General features: G+C 42.6%; 1 protein-coding gene across 2 annotated transcripts; it reads right to left on the reverse strand.

Annotated features, from left to right (window-relative positions):
* Window positions 1–7,467: 7,467 nt before the first annotated feature.
* LOC127587917 (interferon regulatory factor 1-like) lies at window positions 7,468–12,750 on the reverse strand. Of its 2 annotated transcripts, none has more exons than XM_052046388.1 (9): window positions 12,574–12,750; window positions 12,151–12,244; window positions 11,230–11,329; window positions 10,977–11,138; window positions 10,862–10,893; window positions 9,548–9,821; window positions 9,358–9,380; window positions 9,129–9,237; window positions 7,468–8,135 (listed from the first exon to the last, which is right to left on the reverse strand). In XM_052046388.1, the coding sequence occupies exons 2-9, from the start codon at window positions 12,235–12,237 to the stop codon at window positions 7,966–7,968; spliced, it is 957 nt and encodes a 318-aa protein (XP_051902348.1). In that variant the 5' UTR covers window positions 12,238–12,244; window positions 12,574–12,750; the 3' UTR covers window positions 7,468–7,965. The 2 variants fall into 2 exon arrangements, with proteins under 2 accessions (XP_051902348.1, XP_051902349.1); XM_052046389.1 differs by having other exon boundaries at window positions 8,041–8,168.
* Between the last annotated feature and the right edge of the window lie 2,826 nt (window positions 12,751–15,576).

The raw sequence follows: 15,576 nt of genomic DNA on the forward strand, positions 1-15,576 counted from the left end.
TCATTTGCGATCCTCTGGCGCCACCTAAAGTTGCAAAATTGGAATGACCTCAACCCAACAATGCAGCATGCATACGTCTGTTCAAGCGAAAACAAAGCGATTGACGTAAAAATCGCGTGAAATGCATGTTTACACATTAGGTTTACGATGCATTCAAAAATATGAATTATAATGGGTTTCTATGGTGCAAAATATGTAAATTGTGGAAATTACGGAATCAAAACCTTTTATTTTTTGCTGCAATGCCTGAGAATTATCAGCCGGTGACATCATGAAATTTCGGCCATTTTAGAACCCCCCCCCCCCCCTTTACGTTTCAACTCTCTCGTGTTTTTCCGAATGCCTTTGCCTTTGATTCAAAGACAAGAATACGCCATAGTTTTGCATTTAATGTAAACGGTTCACTGTGAGGGTTTTAATCCTGCATACTGCCTGTCTATCTGTCTGTGTCCACCAATCGTTGTTGCCTTCAGTAATAATCTGAAATTGCAGTTCTCGCAGACTGATGCACAAACAAATTTGGGTGTTCCATTCAGGTCCAGTGTAAAAATCATACTTTTCCTGACACAATTGATTTACTAACTAAATACCTGAAGTTGCTTGTTGCCTTCAGGGGCAGTCTGCAAGCATCAATTTCTTCATTCAATTGATCTTCTATTCTAAACTTTGCTGTGTCCTTGATGTACAGTCTAAAATGTCCTTATCATATATCCTTTCCTTTTCAGTTGGATATTCAAGGGGCAGCCTGAAACCCCAACTTTCTTCCTACAACGAATCTTAACGAATATTAATCCATCTTTCTCTGATTTCACACGTTCAGGTGTGAAACGTTGTAACTGGACTAACCCTTTAGATGGCGCTATGGTACTAAGAAAAGACCATGTCCTACTTAATCTAAAAGGAATGTGGTTCAAGGAAGTGTCTCTTGGCAGCGTCCTGTATCAACAACTCCAAAGTCGCATTTCTATGTGCTTTGAATGTTGTTGTTTTTTTGGGCACCTTATCTGGTGCATAATAAGCAGTGTGCTTGTGTAAATTGATGCAAGGGTACTGATAAACTCTTAAAATAAAACCTGGCTGTCAAAATTAAACAGCCAAAAAAGATGGTGGCCTCAGGAACCCTATTTTGTGTTTGTGATTTACCGGTCAACTTTGTCACGAAACATTCCATGATGCCGTTTAGGCGTGAAGGCTGCTGCTTAGCGAGGCCCGTATGCGTGTCACAATCCCGCCATGCAAATATTTGGCCTCAGCACACAGTCATTTGTTTGTAGAAAATAGGATTATAAAACCAAGTAGGTGTGTTTGATTTGTTTGTATTTCTCGATTAAACACCTGTGATCCTGTGAGCTCGCTTTTTAGAAAAAAAGTCTATTGTGAGCCTCTTTGGAATTGAGATTGAATGAATACATTTCAAAACAAAAAGTGCACGACATTATCTAATGGCAGCCTTTGAGAAGACAAGGATCTGCTGTTATTGTTATTGTGTTTTTTTGTAATATTTGGTTGCCTCCCCCCCACCCCCCTACCCTTTCATCTTGGGCCAATGAGGTCAGGGATGCAGTGCAGACACTACAATTTTAGAATATCTACAGTATATGAAAAATACCTATGGAATATCATTTAAATACTTAAAACAAAAAGCTACATATAATGTACTTGTAAATAAGTAAATACAGACATATCACCATATCAAGTGTTTTTCAATGAATAAATAGGGTTTTTAAAGTTTCTATTGAAATAAAAGTGTGTGGGGGTGGGGGTACCCTACAGACTAAAAAAAAACAGCTCAGTGGCAGATATGAAGCAATTGATCCACAGTCGGATTTCCCAGCTGGAGTGAGCATTTCTTTGGAAATGGCTTTGGCGTTCTTGCTCTCTGGCGCCACCTTCTTGACAATATAATTACTGTCTATCGCAAGTCATGTGACTTCTCCGAATTCGGCTGCAGTCTGAACCTTGCAGGGTGCTGACGCCCCCCCCCCCCCCCCTGTGTTACGTTGCGCATTCCCGACCCACCAGCGAAAGAAGATACATGATGGTGGTTTAATAATGTCATAAAATGGGTCCTAAATTTATAGAGTCATTCTGAAAAAAAACGTATTTGGCGTCTGTAAACTGGTTCGACAGGTTGCCGTCCTGTCTTCTTTATTTCAAAAGAAAATGTTTTTGTTGAGGCTGTTACCAGCTTGCTCGCCGGCACGCCTTGGGTTGATTCCCCAGCGAGACAAGGCAGGGAGGGAAAAAAAAATCCCTTCGCCATCCTGTTTGAGCTACAAACAGGCTCTGACCTGGTTCACAGGGCCAGATATGACGGCCTAGTGAATATTTCTTCAAGGTTTGTTTTGGGAATCTCTCAGTATCTATTATATAACCCCCCCCCTTAATAAATCTGCCATTTTGTTGTGATTTTCAGATGTGTAACGTGTGTGGATTATTTGAAAAAGTACAAGCACTAGATGGAGAGTGTGAGCAGAAAGAGGCTTCAAGCTCTTCCTTTCCACTCCGAGTTGAAGTTGACTTTCCAACTAAACATAAAACAAAGACAATTAATTACACTTTGCGTGTTTAACCAAACCGCTCGTTTTGGAAGTTTGCTAGCTTAATGCTATCACACATCGTAAAACGCTATGAGTGAGCGAACGAGATTAGCGTCAACGTAGCCGTGCGTCGTCGTATTTTTGCAGCAGTAGTCCTTCAATTAGAATGACCTCAAACTTTTATCTTCAGCAGTAGCCATTTCATAATCACTTTTATGAACATGACAACGCAACCTGGGAACCTGACCTACTTTATGTATGTGTTGTGTGTTTGTACTGTATTTACGACAGATTTGAGGGCGGGAAGTTCACTCTCTACTTGAGTGCCATTCAACTCGTAAATATTGCTGTGTGGGAGTGTGTACGCGCGGTGTCAGCTGCATGAACACTTTGCTTCCTGCGATAACCGCAGTGCGACCCGCATACTCAGAAGATCGTATAAAGTCCAGCAATACAAAGCCGTCTTTCTTTTTTTTTATCACTGTAATTGGATGGGGCATTCGTGAATCCCTTGATACTCGAGTATTCCCAAAGTTAGCAAACCAGAAGCTGCTGGGACCTTCTCTTCATGTTTGTAAGCACTTAAGGCAGCAGGCCATTTTTGGAGGTAACCCCCCCCCCAACCCCTCTCAGGAAGGAAGTGAATAACAGACCAAATCTGCAGTTGCTTTTTTTTTTTTTTGTATACATTTACAGTCAACCCTCTTTAATGGTCGGGCTGAGGGCTCAAGCCCAGATGCGAATGGGAAAAATCAACAAAGAAATAAATGGCTGACTTTGACTGATCAATCCTGCTACGTTACACACAGACATGTGTATCAAGAGCGTTATATGCGGACGTTTGTTTGTTGTGCTTGTGTAGTTTTCATGACTCGCTGCGTTCAAGATGATGTAACGTTACACAAACCTACAGACTCACTTTACCCAACCCGAGTAGTGGGCTGGCACGATGTTGTCTATCACCCGCCCCCACCACCCACCCAAAGCCAGGCACCCCACCAGAAAGCGCTATTCACTCCCTTCGCCGTTGTGTGTGTGTGTGTCTTCATTCCAGCATGGCTTTCTGGATAAGGGCAAATAAGGGTGGGGGGGAATTGCAGCCATCACACAACTGTGTGCGTGTGTGTGTGTGTGTGTGGCCTCCCATATTTCTTGTCCCATGCAGCTGCTTAGGCCGTTCCGCGAAATCACCTGACTTTATATCACTCCTCCCTCCCACACAGACACATAAAAAGCATATCAGTTCTGTCTCACATGCACACATACACACACACACACACAGACACTTGCACGTAGCATGTTTGCCCTGCAGGCAACCTTGTAGGCATATGACATCACACATTGAAAATAGCACACTCTTGTTTGTCTTGGCAAGACCAGAATGCTTAAAAATTGAATTGTGTCCGTTGTTCACACTGTCAATCTGAAATAAGGTCATGTTTTCAAAACGAGGGATGCAACGTGTTTTTTTTTTTTTTTCAATCCGATGAATCGACAAAATACCCAACAGATGAATCCATTATTCAAATAGTAAAAAGTGTTTTATGAGAATTCAGGATGAATTGATACCCCCCAAAAAATAATGCAGTGCAATTTTCTGCTCTAAGAATTTAGTTTGAATTTTGTTTAAAAAAAAAAATCCAGCGAAAAGTAGAGCCATGTAGTTAGCTGTGTTTTGCGAAAAGATTTTAAGATCAGATGTACTCTAAATACATTTAAAATTGACTTCTTTTTTTTTGAGTTTGCATAGAAAGAAATGCAATCCTATTTGGTGTCTTCCGTGTAGAATTTTGTAAGGGATTCATACAAAAAAAAAAAGCTTTGTTATTTACTGTTCTCACAAGAGTTTAGTACAAATTTGTACGCATTCGGACAATCCTCATGGGAATGTTGTCAAAATTCCGACAAAAAGTGAAGCAATGTCATATTTTTTTTTTTATCCGTACAAAAAATAGGAAAGGTCACAGAATTTAAAAAAAACGACATATCAGATGATTTTGTGATTTTTGTGTTGTTAAGATAAGATAAGATATCCTTTATTTGTCCCACAATGGGGAAATTTACAGCCTCCAGCAGCAAGAATGTATGTAGAAAGAAGAAGAGAAAAAAAAACAACAACAAACATCTTTCAATTAAATACAATATGAACACAAATGGATAAATCGCAGTACTATTTACAATTTTCCTTCACATCACTTAATTATTATTATTATTATGATTGTTATTTTTTATTCACACTCTCCAAATTTTTTGAAGAGGTGCATCTATATTTTCCCATGAGAACTTTCTGGAGGGAAGCTTGCCGTCACAACGCCTCGCACGAGCTCTTGTGTCGCCGTGCCCTCTCCACAGCAGCTTTGCACATTTCTTGTAAAACAGCTGACCCATCTCGCCGCTTACACCCACGCAGCCTTACGCAACACCCACGTAAATCTTGGCAGCAGCCGCGAACGCTTGGCTATTAAAGTTGCCATCACCTTGAGACACATGATCGCCTGCGGCTAATCTTCTCTGGCCTCTGTGAAGTTTTGGGGCGTGACCGCCCTCGAAACAGGATGGCCGTTGACGAGGTGACTCATGAAACTGTGCCAGAGTATGCCAGGATTCTCATCAGGACATTTTTTTTTTTCTCCACTACACCCCATTCAAGTTCTGGCTTTCGTCAACCCTTATTTTGGCGCTGCACGATACTCGTCAAAGTGCTCTTGTGCCGCGCACGTCGCTCGTAAAGATAAATTAACAAAATTGTTATGCCGGGCGTGGCGAAAATCTCGCGGAAGGATTTGGTTTGCAACCCGTCGGAGCTTGTGATTAAGTTAATGTGCAACCACTCACAAATGCTTTGGATCAATAAAGCTTCGGCTCGTCACGTAGCATCAAACGACCGCCATTTTAGTCCTTTTTTGTTTTGTTTTGTTTTTTTTTTTTGCATGAAGTAACACACTTGTCTGTGGCTTTTAAAGTAAAGTGGAGCCTTGAGATACCGGTGACCAGACTTTGAGTTTTTCAAGAAATGACATGAAACAGAGAACACTTTGCCTGTAGTCCACTAGCTAAATGCTAATGCTAACACTTGATGTAAAAATGTATTTATGGCCCTTTCATATATGAATGGCACATTTCTACACGATACAGTACCCACGGTCATATATACTTTATCCTCTGCAAAGAGCTGGAGGGGCAGGGCTAACAAGTTGAGGGGGTGTCAAGGTCTCAGAAAAAAAAATCTTCACATGTACAGTACGAAGCTCCTTTAGGCGACTGATTCGGATAGAGAACGCTTCCTGTCGCCAGTGTCAGACAAAGTGCAGGCGGTGACCTCTCGTCGCCACATCCGTACTCATCTCCGATTGTATTCACTGAGCATTTGTTCCATTTGAACTTAACGAGTGTGGACGATTGAGCACGTCAACGCTTGGATTCATCTGCAAATGCAACAGAGCGCTTTCCGTGTCTCCTCATCCAAAGTCCTTGAGCAAATAGCAGGAAATGCCAGGATGCTGATTTTGTCGCGTGGGGAAAAGGAGGAGCGGGGAACTGTGTTTGGAATGGAATTCAAATGTTTCACAATACTGTAGTGAAAAAAAAAAAAGAAGCTGACTGTCAATATTGTGCGTGTGGAAAGCACCAAAAACGTTGCTCTTTTTCTTCACTTCTTTATTTTTAGATGAGGCCACTGTAAGCGACAGTATTTACTCACTCAATTAGAGCGGGAACGGCTTTCACACTTCAAAACGCTATTGGATGAAAAATTGCAGGCAGGAAATTAAAAAAAAAAAAACACGGGTGGCCCGGTAGTCCAGTGGTTAGCATGTCGGCTTCACAGTGCAGAAGTACCGGGTTCGATTCCAGCTCCGATTCAGAGTGTCCCCCCGCCTACTGCCCGGAGACAGCTGGGATAGGCTCCAGCACCCCCCGCGACCCTAGTGAGGATCAAGCGGCTCGGAAGATGAATGAATGAATGAATGGATGAATGAACGATTCATATTCACCCATTCATAAAAAAATAAATGTAATGGTTATTCACTTGTTAGAAGACAGTAATTGTTTGTTGCAAGCCTAGAAATATTATACAAATATTATATAAGGTGAATGTTTTAAAATAATGCAACATTTCAAGGGTAGGTTAATAAATATTGGAGGACAAAAAAAACACACAAAAGAAAGTGATGTGGAAATATTAGACATAAATAGAGAACTGATGGGCAAAGAATGGATCATATCAGTCAAAAAACTTTTTTTTTTTTTTTTAAACGCTGACTCGAGGGGGAAGCACGATGTGATCTTCACACCATCCACAGGGAAAGCACCAAAAACAATTGCGCTTCTTCTTCACGTGTTTAATTTTACACGAGGCTCGGCTCATCATGGAAAACATCCAAAGGACGAAAAAAAAAAAATGTCCCGCCACGCAAAATAACATTTGAGAAGAAATACAAAATATTAGAAAGTGCACAAACACACGAGGCAAAAATACAAAAAAAATAGCTCTTGATTACTTTTTGCTGTTTGCTCGGTTTGACACGACTGGATGAGGAAACGTCGAAATGTTCTAGAGACACGGTTGTCTGAATTTTTTTTATCTTTGTCTCTATGTTATGTAAGTATTTTGTCTTCTCTTTTTTTTTTAACGACAGGGAAAATCTCTAGATGGCCCCGCAGGTATTCCAGGTGACGTGAGAAAAGGAGAGGAAGGTAAAGGTCGGCTGAGACACACACACACAAAAAAAAAAAATTTCATTGATTCACTGATTTTAAAACCTTTTCTTTTTTTTAATTTTCATTTGCAATTGTTGTTATTACGTATTTCAACTGGACAGCGTTCCCAATGCTAAGTTTCACATCATTTACATTCCACGTATATGATCAATAAAGAACAAAACGAAACGTACTCTCCACGTGTATTTGTTTTACTTTTTATTAGAAAAAAAAACAGACAACAGACAACTATATACATGTATATTTACAACGGTTTGGAAACGTGTACGTTTGGGGATTATTGAGCTAAAGTAAAATGCTTGGCTAGCACCGTCACAACAAAACAAATGCGATCTTATTCTCCATAATAACGGCTGCTGTACTGTTATGTCAGATAAAGTGGGTGAAAACTCCTCCGAGGTCAGACTGACCTGGCGACATTCTCAGAAATGTAGGCGGGGTTTCGACTTTTAGTCTACCGACGTCCCTTGATGTCATTCAGACGTTGCCCGTGGAGAAATCGAGAAAATAGTTGAAGGTGGAAGCAGCGTGAAAGAATCAAAGAGCTTCGTGTGGCTAAAAGACGCAAAACCACATTTTGGTGCACCGAAAACACCAACACAATCCAACCAATACAATTTTGATTTGAACATAAAACAATTCCTGAGAGTGTGCTCCGGTTTTGTTTCTCAGTTGGGCGAGGGTCCAGGGGCAGGGCGGGGAGGATTCAAATCAACGACGAGAGGCCCATAGAGTCCAACGAGTGACCATTGTCCAGTCCCGGACAAAAGCTAGTGAATACGTGAAGGTCGTTCCAGGGGTTGTCCGCCGGCATGTTGAAGTCGGAGCTCAGCGTGGTGTAATGAGGTGGCAGTGGCAGTTCGTCCCCGTCGTCCGCTGTTCAAACAAGAGGGGGCGCACATACACGACCTTGAAGGACACATTCATATTCATAACCACAAGAGTTCTAACTGAAGAGATCCGGAGACCGAAATTTCCAAGGAGCGATTGAGGATGCCGGTTTCATTCATTATAGTCAGGCGTGTCCAAAGTCCGGCCCGCGGCCCGCGGTCGAATTTCATCCGGCCGTCGGCCCCCGTCATAAAATCAGTGCCGTCTGGCCCGCAGGTTGGGCGCAATGGAACACGTGTTGCATTGACTGAGGTCTCGTAGACTGGTGAGTGATGTTTCATAGAGTACTGCTTCCCTCTAGTGGCTAAATGAGTAATAGCATTTAGACACTAGGGGGCATCACTCACGAGTTAACAAGACATCACTCCGTGTTTATATTGACTGATATGTCATATTTCAAATGATCCTTGCAGTTGTGGATATGTGTATTGCTTGTTCATTTCCCTGTTGTTCGCGTCAAAGGTTTTGTGACTATTGAAAATGGTACATTTTATGTTTCAAATCAATCAATTTGCACTCAGGAGACTTCCGTTTAAGAAAAAGTCAAGTGAATAAGCAGTTGCATGTGGTATACCTGTTTCAAATGAACCAAAAGAAATTCTTAAGATTGTTGAAATTAAAATAAAAATGGAAATGTGAAACAGACTGGCTTACTAAAATGTGTTGAACAATATTGTTGTTCAATGTAAAGAATGTCAGCCAAGGTCGGCCCCCGACATTTTACCACATAAAATCTGGCCCCCTTGGCAAAAAGTTTGGACACCCCTGATTATAGTGAACCGCGAAAATCGAAAGTAGCGAGTGATGCCTGCGCGTCGGTGTCTCGGTGTGAGCTGTGGCCCACAGCAGCTCCGTATGCACTCGACTGTTTATCAACAAGTGTGTCCAAATCAATGGAGAGAGAAAAATAAAATCGGTAGCGAATTTTAGAATACGTCAAAAGCACAAACAGGGGTGGGGGCAGGAAGTTTTGTTTACCTGAAGACTCGCTCCACTGGCTCCCCGGACTGGTGCACGGGCTCAGGAGCGCCTTGATGTCACAACTGGCCTTGAAGGTCTGCGCGTCTCGCTCCAGTTGCTGGCAAATCTGACCAAAAAAAAAAAAATGGCAACATCGGAGTTGAGCATTCTTGCGCCGTTTTGTCTGTGGCCGGACAGTTTTTGGACCGGTGGGGGAAAAACGTGCCCGCTACTGTCTGCTGCTTACCTCTACTATGTCGTATTCAAACTCTGGAGGACAATCATCGGTTGTGGAGGGGCGAGGAGAGAGAGACAGAAGGTGAGATTAGCATACGCTTTCATTTTAAAAAAAAATTTTTAACGTTCCGCTCAAAGGTAGAACCAACATAAATAGTTAGAAAGGTGGAGGCACACGAGGAGAAGTCAGAGCGACTTACCGGAGCTGCGCTCGGGTGACACTTGGAATCTGTCTTCGAAGCTACCGGACAAGTCGTTGCCCAGCCCAAAGATCGGGATATCCGCAAAGGACCCCGCCGCCCTCCATGGCTCCGGGTCGTCCGTCCGACTCCTCGTTCGCTCGCCTTGCGAGTCCATGCGCACGGTGCTGTCCACCACGTTCTCCTGAGCGGAGGCCATGTCTTCGTCCAGTCGAGATGAGTCGGGCGACGACTGGCTATCGCTGTAGTCGGTGTCCTCTGTCGTCATCCTGACCTGCGGGAAGGAGTCTGCGGTGAGAAATGTTGTCGAAAACTGCTGACGCCCGATAACTTGGGGCCCTATTCTGGGTTCAAAATAGGCGAGTGTATGTTCCTGTGAAAGTCTCAATGGTACGAGGACTTTCCGATGAGGGCTGTGTGTGTGTGTGTGGTAAATGTCCGGGTGTGGTAAGGAACAAGGTGGTGGACTTATGGTTCATTTGGTACCCGTAATTTTTTTGGGGACAGTATCAACGGTGGCGGCCCGGTAGTCCAATGGTTAGCATGTCGGCTTCACAGTGCAGAGGTACCGGGTTCGATTCCAGCTCCGGCCTCCCTGTGTGAAGTTTGCATGTTCTCCCCGGGCCTGCGTGGGTTTTCTCCGGGTGCTCCGGTTTCCTCCCACATTCCAAAAACATGCGTGGCAGGCTGATTGAACACTCTGAATTGTCCCTGGGTGTGAGTGCGAATGGTTGTTCGTTTCTGTGTGCCCTGCGATTGGCTGGCAACCGATTCAGGGTGTCCCCCGCCTACTGCCCGGAGACAGCTGGGATAGGCTCCAGTACCCCCCTCGACCCTAGTGAGGATCAAGCAGTTAGGAAGATGTTCCTGTGAAAGTCTCAACAGTACAAGGACTTTCCGATGAGGGGTGTGCGTGTGTGGTAAATATCCGGGTGTGGTAAGGAACAAGGTGGTTGACTTGTGGTTCATTTTTTACCCGTATTTTTTTTGGAACAGTATCAACGGTAGGAGGAATCAGAGGGGAGATCCTGATTGGCGTGTGGTGGCGAGGTTGTTGACTCATCTTGGGTCTTAAAAAGTGCATCCAAAATAAGAGTAGACCAAGTCTGCGGGGAATCATTTGAAGACTGGGTCAAAACTGTGTTTGGAAGGCAACAGGGTAGGGGGGCAGGGGGGGTCGCGGGGTCATGAGGAGGCTGAGGTGACATGTGGTAAATGTCCATATGGGCCAAAATGGATCCACCAAATAATGCCTGGGACGTTCGAACCATTGTTTGTGCAAAGGGTCATAAAATATGGCTGATAAAATCTTACCTGCTTTCTGGACTTTGCTTTGTCCCGCTTTACTGCAAGGGAACAACAAAAGGTGGTTAGGAATTTTATGCCGAGTCGGAAACGAGGTTGAGGCGACGGCGTCACTCCGACCCACCTCTCTGTTTCTGCGGCAGCATCCGGAAGACTCGCATGGCCAACTGGCCCTTGTTGACGCTCTTGTCTTTCACTTCCTCGATGTCCGGCAACGAGTTCATGGCGCAACGGAAGTTGGCCTTCCAGGTCTTGGGGTCGCAGGTGTCACCCTTTGTGTATTTCCCTGCAAAAGGGTTTTCACCACCACCCCCCCTTCTAGTCAGGCTTCAAATTCCACGGTGCCAGCCGACATGCGGGCGCAGGTCTCGGCTCACCTGTGTGGATGGCCCACTCCTTGAACAGGCACGCGTCCTTGTTCATGTCCCAGCCGTGGCGAGCTGCGTGCTTCCAAGGAATGGAGAACATGGTCTTCTCCTGGAATAGAAACACATTTAATCATGCTTATTTTTCATTGATTGTTTCTGTTCATCAAGTTTTTTTTTTTTCTTCTGAGGATCATTGATCGGGTTTTGGTAAAGTCAAAATCCGATCAAATTGTGTTTGCAAAAATTAGCCATTTAAAAATGGCTAATTTTTAAATGGCTTGTTGGTTGTCTCTAGTCCAGATTGCAATCTGCGTTTCACCTCAGCTGGAGATTTTTTTTTTTGTTTGACTTTCTAATGTCATCAGCATTAAAAACAGATTTTAAAAAATTATTTACAACTCCAGCTTTAAGTTGATCAATAATAGGGTTGGGCTGATATGGATTTTTTTTAGGCTGGTTTGATTCTAATATTTGGGAGAATAAAATCCTGAGAAGTGATTAACTAGCCGCTGAATTTAAAAAATATGTCATGATATTTACCTTACCTTAAAATATTCAACAATATAAATGCGAATTAGAGACAAAAGATTTGACTTTTTTACATTACTTAGTCTTTTTGGGTCTGATTAACTTCACGACTGATTTTTCTGTTTTTCCATTGTTGTAATCTCTTGATGTGTATCCAAATAATTTTACAAATTTTAAAATGGCTAATTTTTGCAAATACAATTTGATGCACAGCTGCCTTTGGGCTCTTTGAAACCCATTAAAACTACACAAACTACACACTACCGAAAATAAACATTAAAAATGATACCCTTGATTGAATCACAAAAAAAAAATAAAAAATAGTTTTTATAGTTTATACTAACGTGACCGATATCTGAAATGTTTGCACGGGCTGAAGAGGAGAATAAGAAGAAGGCTCACCTTATCCATCCAGGCAAGACCGGCAATGGATTTGGAGTCGATCATTTTCTCCAGCCATGGGCGCATCTTCATCCTGGACACCGGCATGTTGGGCCTAGAAAAAAACAACACCCAGGGAAATCATTTCAATGTGCATTTATATCATATAGGCTGTGCGAGTTGGAGTAAAGCGGCGAGATCCCCCGCATCCCACACACACTTGTGGATTTATTGCCCATCGCTCGACATGGCGAGAGTGCACCGGGAGGTCATGGCCGCGACGTGCAGAGTGTATGACTTCTTTACAAAGCGGCAATTGAGACTTTGTTTTGTCTTAATCACATTCTTAACACTTCAAAGTCATGCAAAGCGCGAAAAGGTGCATTACAACAGTCTTGACACACATTTAAATAACTATTAAATTACAACCGAGTGTCCACTTACAAGGTCTTCTGTGATCACTGACGATGATGGAAAAACAGTAAATACAGAAAATATAATCCCAAATTGTTTTTGTTTTTCCCCAGAAGTGTTTCTCCTGCACCTCCTTCTCCTGCTTCTTCTTCCTACCCTCTTCTTGTCTCAGACAAACAAAAGTGCCCTCCCGCAACAGCGAGTTTCTCTTTATAAAGCACGACCCAGGTTGGTAATCCCCGCCTGACTGCGCACTGCAAAAAGTGTCCGTACTCCGCTTCAAAAAAAAACTGGCACGTTACATCGTGTTTATCGCATAAACAGCATGTAAAAGTCAATTATCCAACCTTCCTCACAGACGTTGTGTTATAAATCACCGATTTGCCTCAAAGTGGTGGCACAGCGTGGAAAAAAGGCAAATTTGTACCTGTATTAGTATCATTTTATGCCATAAAGCCAATTATACTCGTATTTTGGTGTTTAAAACATGTTTATTTGACTGTAAATACACCCAAGAGTGTAAAAGAAATAATTCTACAATGATACTGCAAAGGTGCATATTCTTTTGTCCATTATCTTTTCTTTTTTTTTTTACATTTTAATTTGGCTGCGCGAGAGCACTTTTTACAGTGTCACACGCATGCGCAATAACGCCCTACTCAGGCAGCCGCTCAGCTTTTCTATGAAGTCACGTGATTGAAAAGAAGAGGAAGTTGACTTCGGGCCAGGCGTGCGTGCCTTTTATTGGAATTTTGGCCGCATTGTAACTTTGAATTAGTAGTTGTTGATGCATTTTGTCAACATTATCCGGTTCAATTAAGAGCTATGTGCGGCATTGTTATGTCATGTTGTCGCGTGCGAAAATAGGCCCGCTCGATTAGGTTTAAACTGATCCATAAATTGTTCCCCTTCATGATATCAGATTATTCTGAGCGCATGGGGCTAATTTAATATATGTATATATTGATTTAGAAAGGTTCAGCTCTATGAGCCCAAAGCAAGCGTCATTAAATGAAATGGATCAAAATGAATGTCATCATCAAAAGTATATTTTTATAATACTAGGTCTCGTCATCGGGTGTACATTGTGACATTCCAAAATGTCTACTTGGTTTATTTTTAGACAGCATCAAAGTAGATTCCGCACTCAATGGCGTCATTAACGCCACTGTCATCATTCTTCTGGAAACAAGTCTGGCGAGGAGAAGAAGCCGGGCGCTTTCGCCGAAATGGTGTAGTGATTAAAGCGGCCGCTGGACGGAGCCACTGAAGATGAAGAAGAAGTGGCTTGTGTGACGTGTCTGGGCGCGCGCACTTGTTCCCGGGTCCTCTAGGGACTTCCCGGTGCTCCCACAGGCGTTGCTGTGGGTTTGGAGGAGTTCCATGTGTAGTTTTTCAGGTGATTTCGGACAACCCTGACATCATGCCCCCGGTTTTTCCCACTGTGTTGTGGCTGTGTCCCCGCTCGAGAGGCAGAATCATGGAGGGGTAGAAATCAGGTGACTTTCCAGAAAATCCTAAATAAAGTGAATGATTTTACCAAAGACTATGTTTGTGTATGTGTTTGAGTTGATGCGCGAGAGTGTTTGAGTGCTTTTCGGCGAGTTTGTTGATGTGAAGGGGGTGGGGCGGGGGGTGGGGGGGTCATGTGCCGCAGCGTGGGCGAATGGATCCACAGGCGTGAGAACGGGAGGTGAGGGTGGATGTGTGATTTTGAGAATGAGGCAATATGAGTTCACGTAAGAGACTGTGCGTCGGTTACACACACACACACGCACACGCACACGCACACACTTTTCAGATATGTTTCAAATGGTTGTAACTTTTCTAAAATGATACTTTTACATTACGGAAAGTCTTTCTATACTGATATGTCATATCTTTGTTTATCGTAGTTGCTTGTCACCACAATACTAGTGAAGCTCATACAACTGGTGACATTCGTGGTGTCTTTTACATACTTGGCCAGGAAAGATGATTCTGATTTAGATTTTTACTTCACGAATAGACAAAATATAATTTTGGAATGAATGACAGATAAATACATACCAAATATGTATTAAATTCCTAAATCATCTTATTTGGATGTTAAATCCTAAATCAATAAAACAGATTGGTTTAATTGTTTACTCCCAGGAAAAAAAATCATGTTGTATAGACAAAATATTGCATTTTTACAAAGAAGAATCATTTGAATGTTATTTTCCGTTTACTGTATTTAAGAAAAAAATCAGTTTAATTTGACAAACTAAAAGATAGTATTTCAATAAACGAGCTATCCATCGAGACACCCATCCATTTTCCGATTCGCTGATCCTCACAAGGGGGGTGCTGGAACCTATCCCAGCCGTCTTCGGGCAGTAGGTGTCACGGTTATGTTTCAGTCTGGCCAGCAGGTGGCATCATCGGAGTTCTGTGCACACCTGCTGCCAATCTATGATTAGTAAACTGTATTTAAGGACCCCTCTGCTGTGCACCTGTTGTCGGAGTATTATAATAATAATAATAATAATAATAATAATAATAATAATAATAATAATAATAATAATAATAATAATAATAATAATAATAATAATATGACGTATTGCCTTTGCCTTGTTGCTTCATTGCTCATAGACTGCTTTAGCTATAGACCTCGTCGTGTTTCGCTTTTGAATTCTCGGTACCAAGTATTTTTGTAAGTATGGTTTTTATTTTGTGATTTGGCTTTCGCTTGCGTGTATTTGCTACATTGTTTTTTGTTGGCCTTCGCGGTTCTTATTTTCCTCCCTTTCCTTTTGTGCAAGCGCTTTTCGTTTTTGTGCCCTCTGGTCCTTGTTTTGACCAGCACTTTATGTTACTTCTTTGGCAGTGCGATTTTTTTTTTGTATATTAAACCCTTTTTGCTACGGAGACCTTGTTTGGTGTCTACACTTCTGGGATCCCACCTTTATTTCGGCTTGCCCGAAACGTGACAGTAGGCGGGGGACACCCTGAACCGGTTGTAGCTGGAATCGAGCCTGGTATCTCTGCACTGTGAGGTCGACACACCAA

The sequence above is a fragment of the Hippocampus zosterae genome, chromosome 16 (assembly GCF_025434085.1).
Source record: "Hippocampus zosterae strain Florida chromosome 16, ASM2543408v3, whole genome shotgun sequence".
Classification (NCBI taxonomy): domain Eukaryota; kingdom Metazoa; phylum Chordata; class Actinopteri; order Syngnathiformes; family Syngnathidae; genus Hippocampus; species Hippocampus zosterae.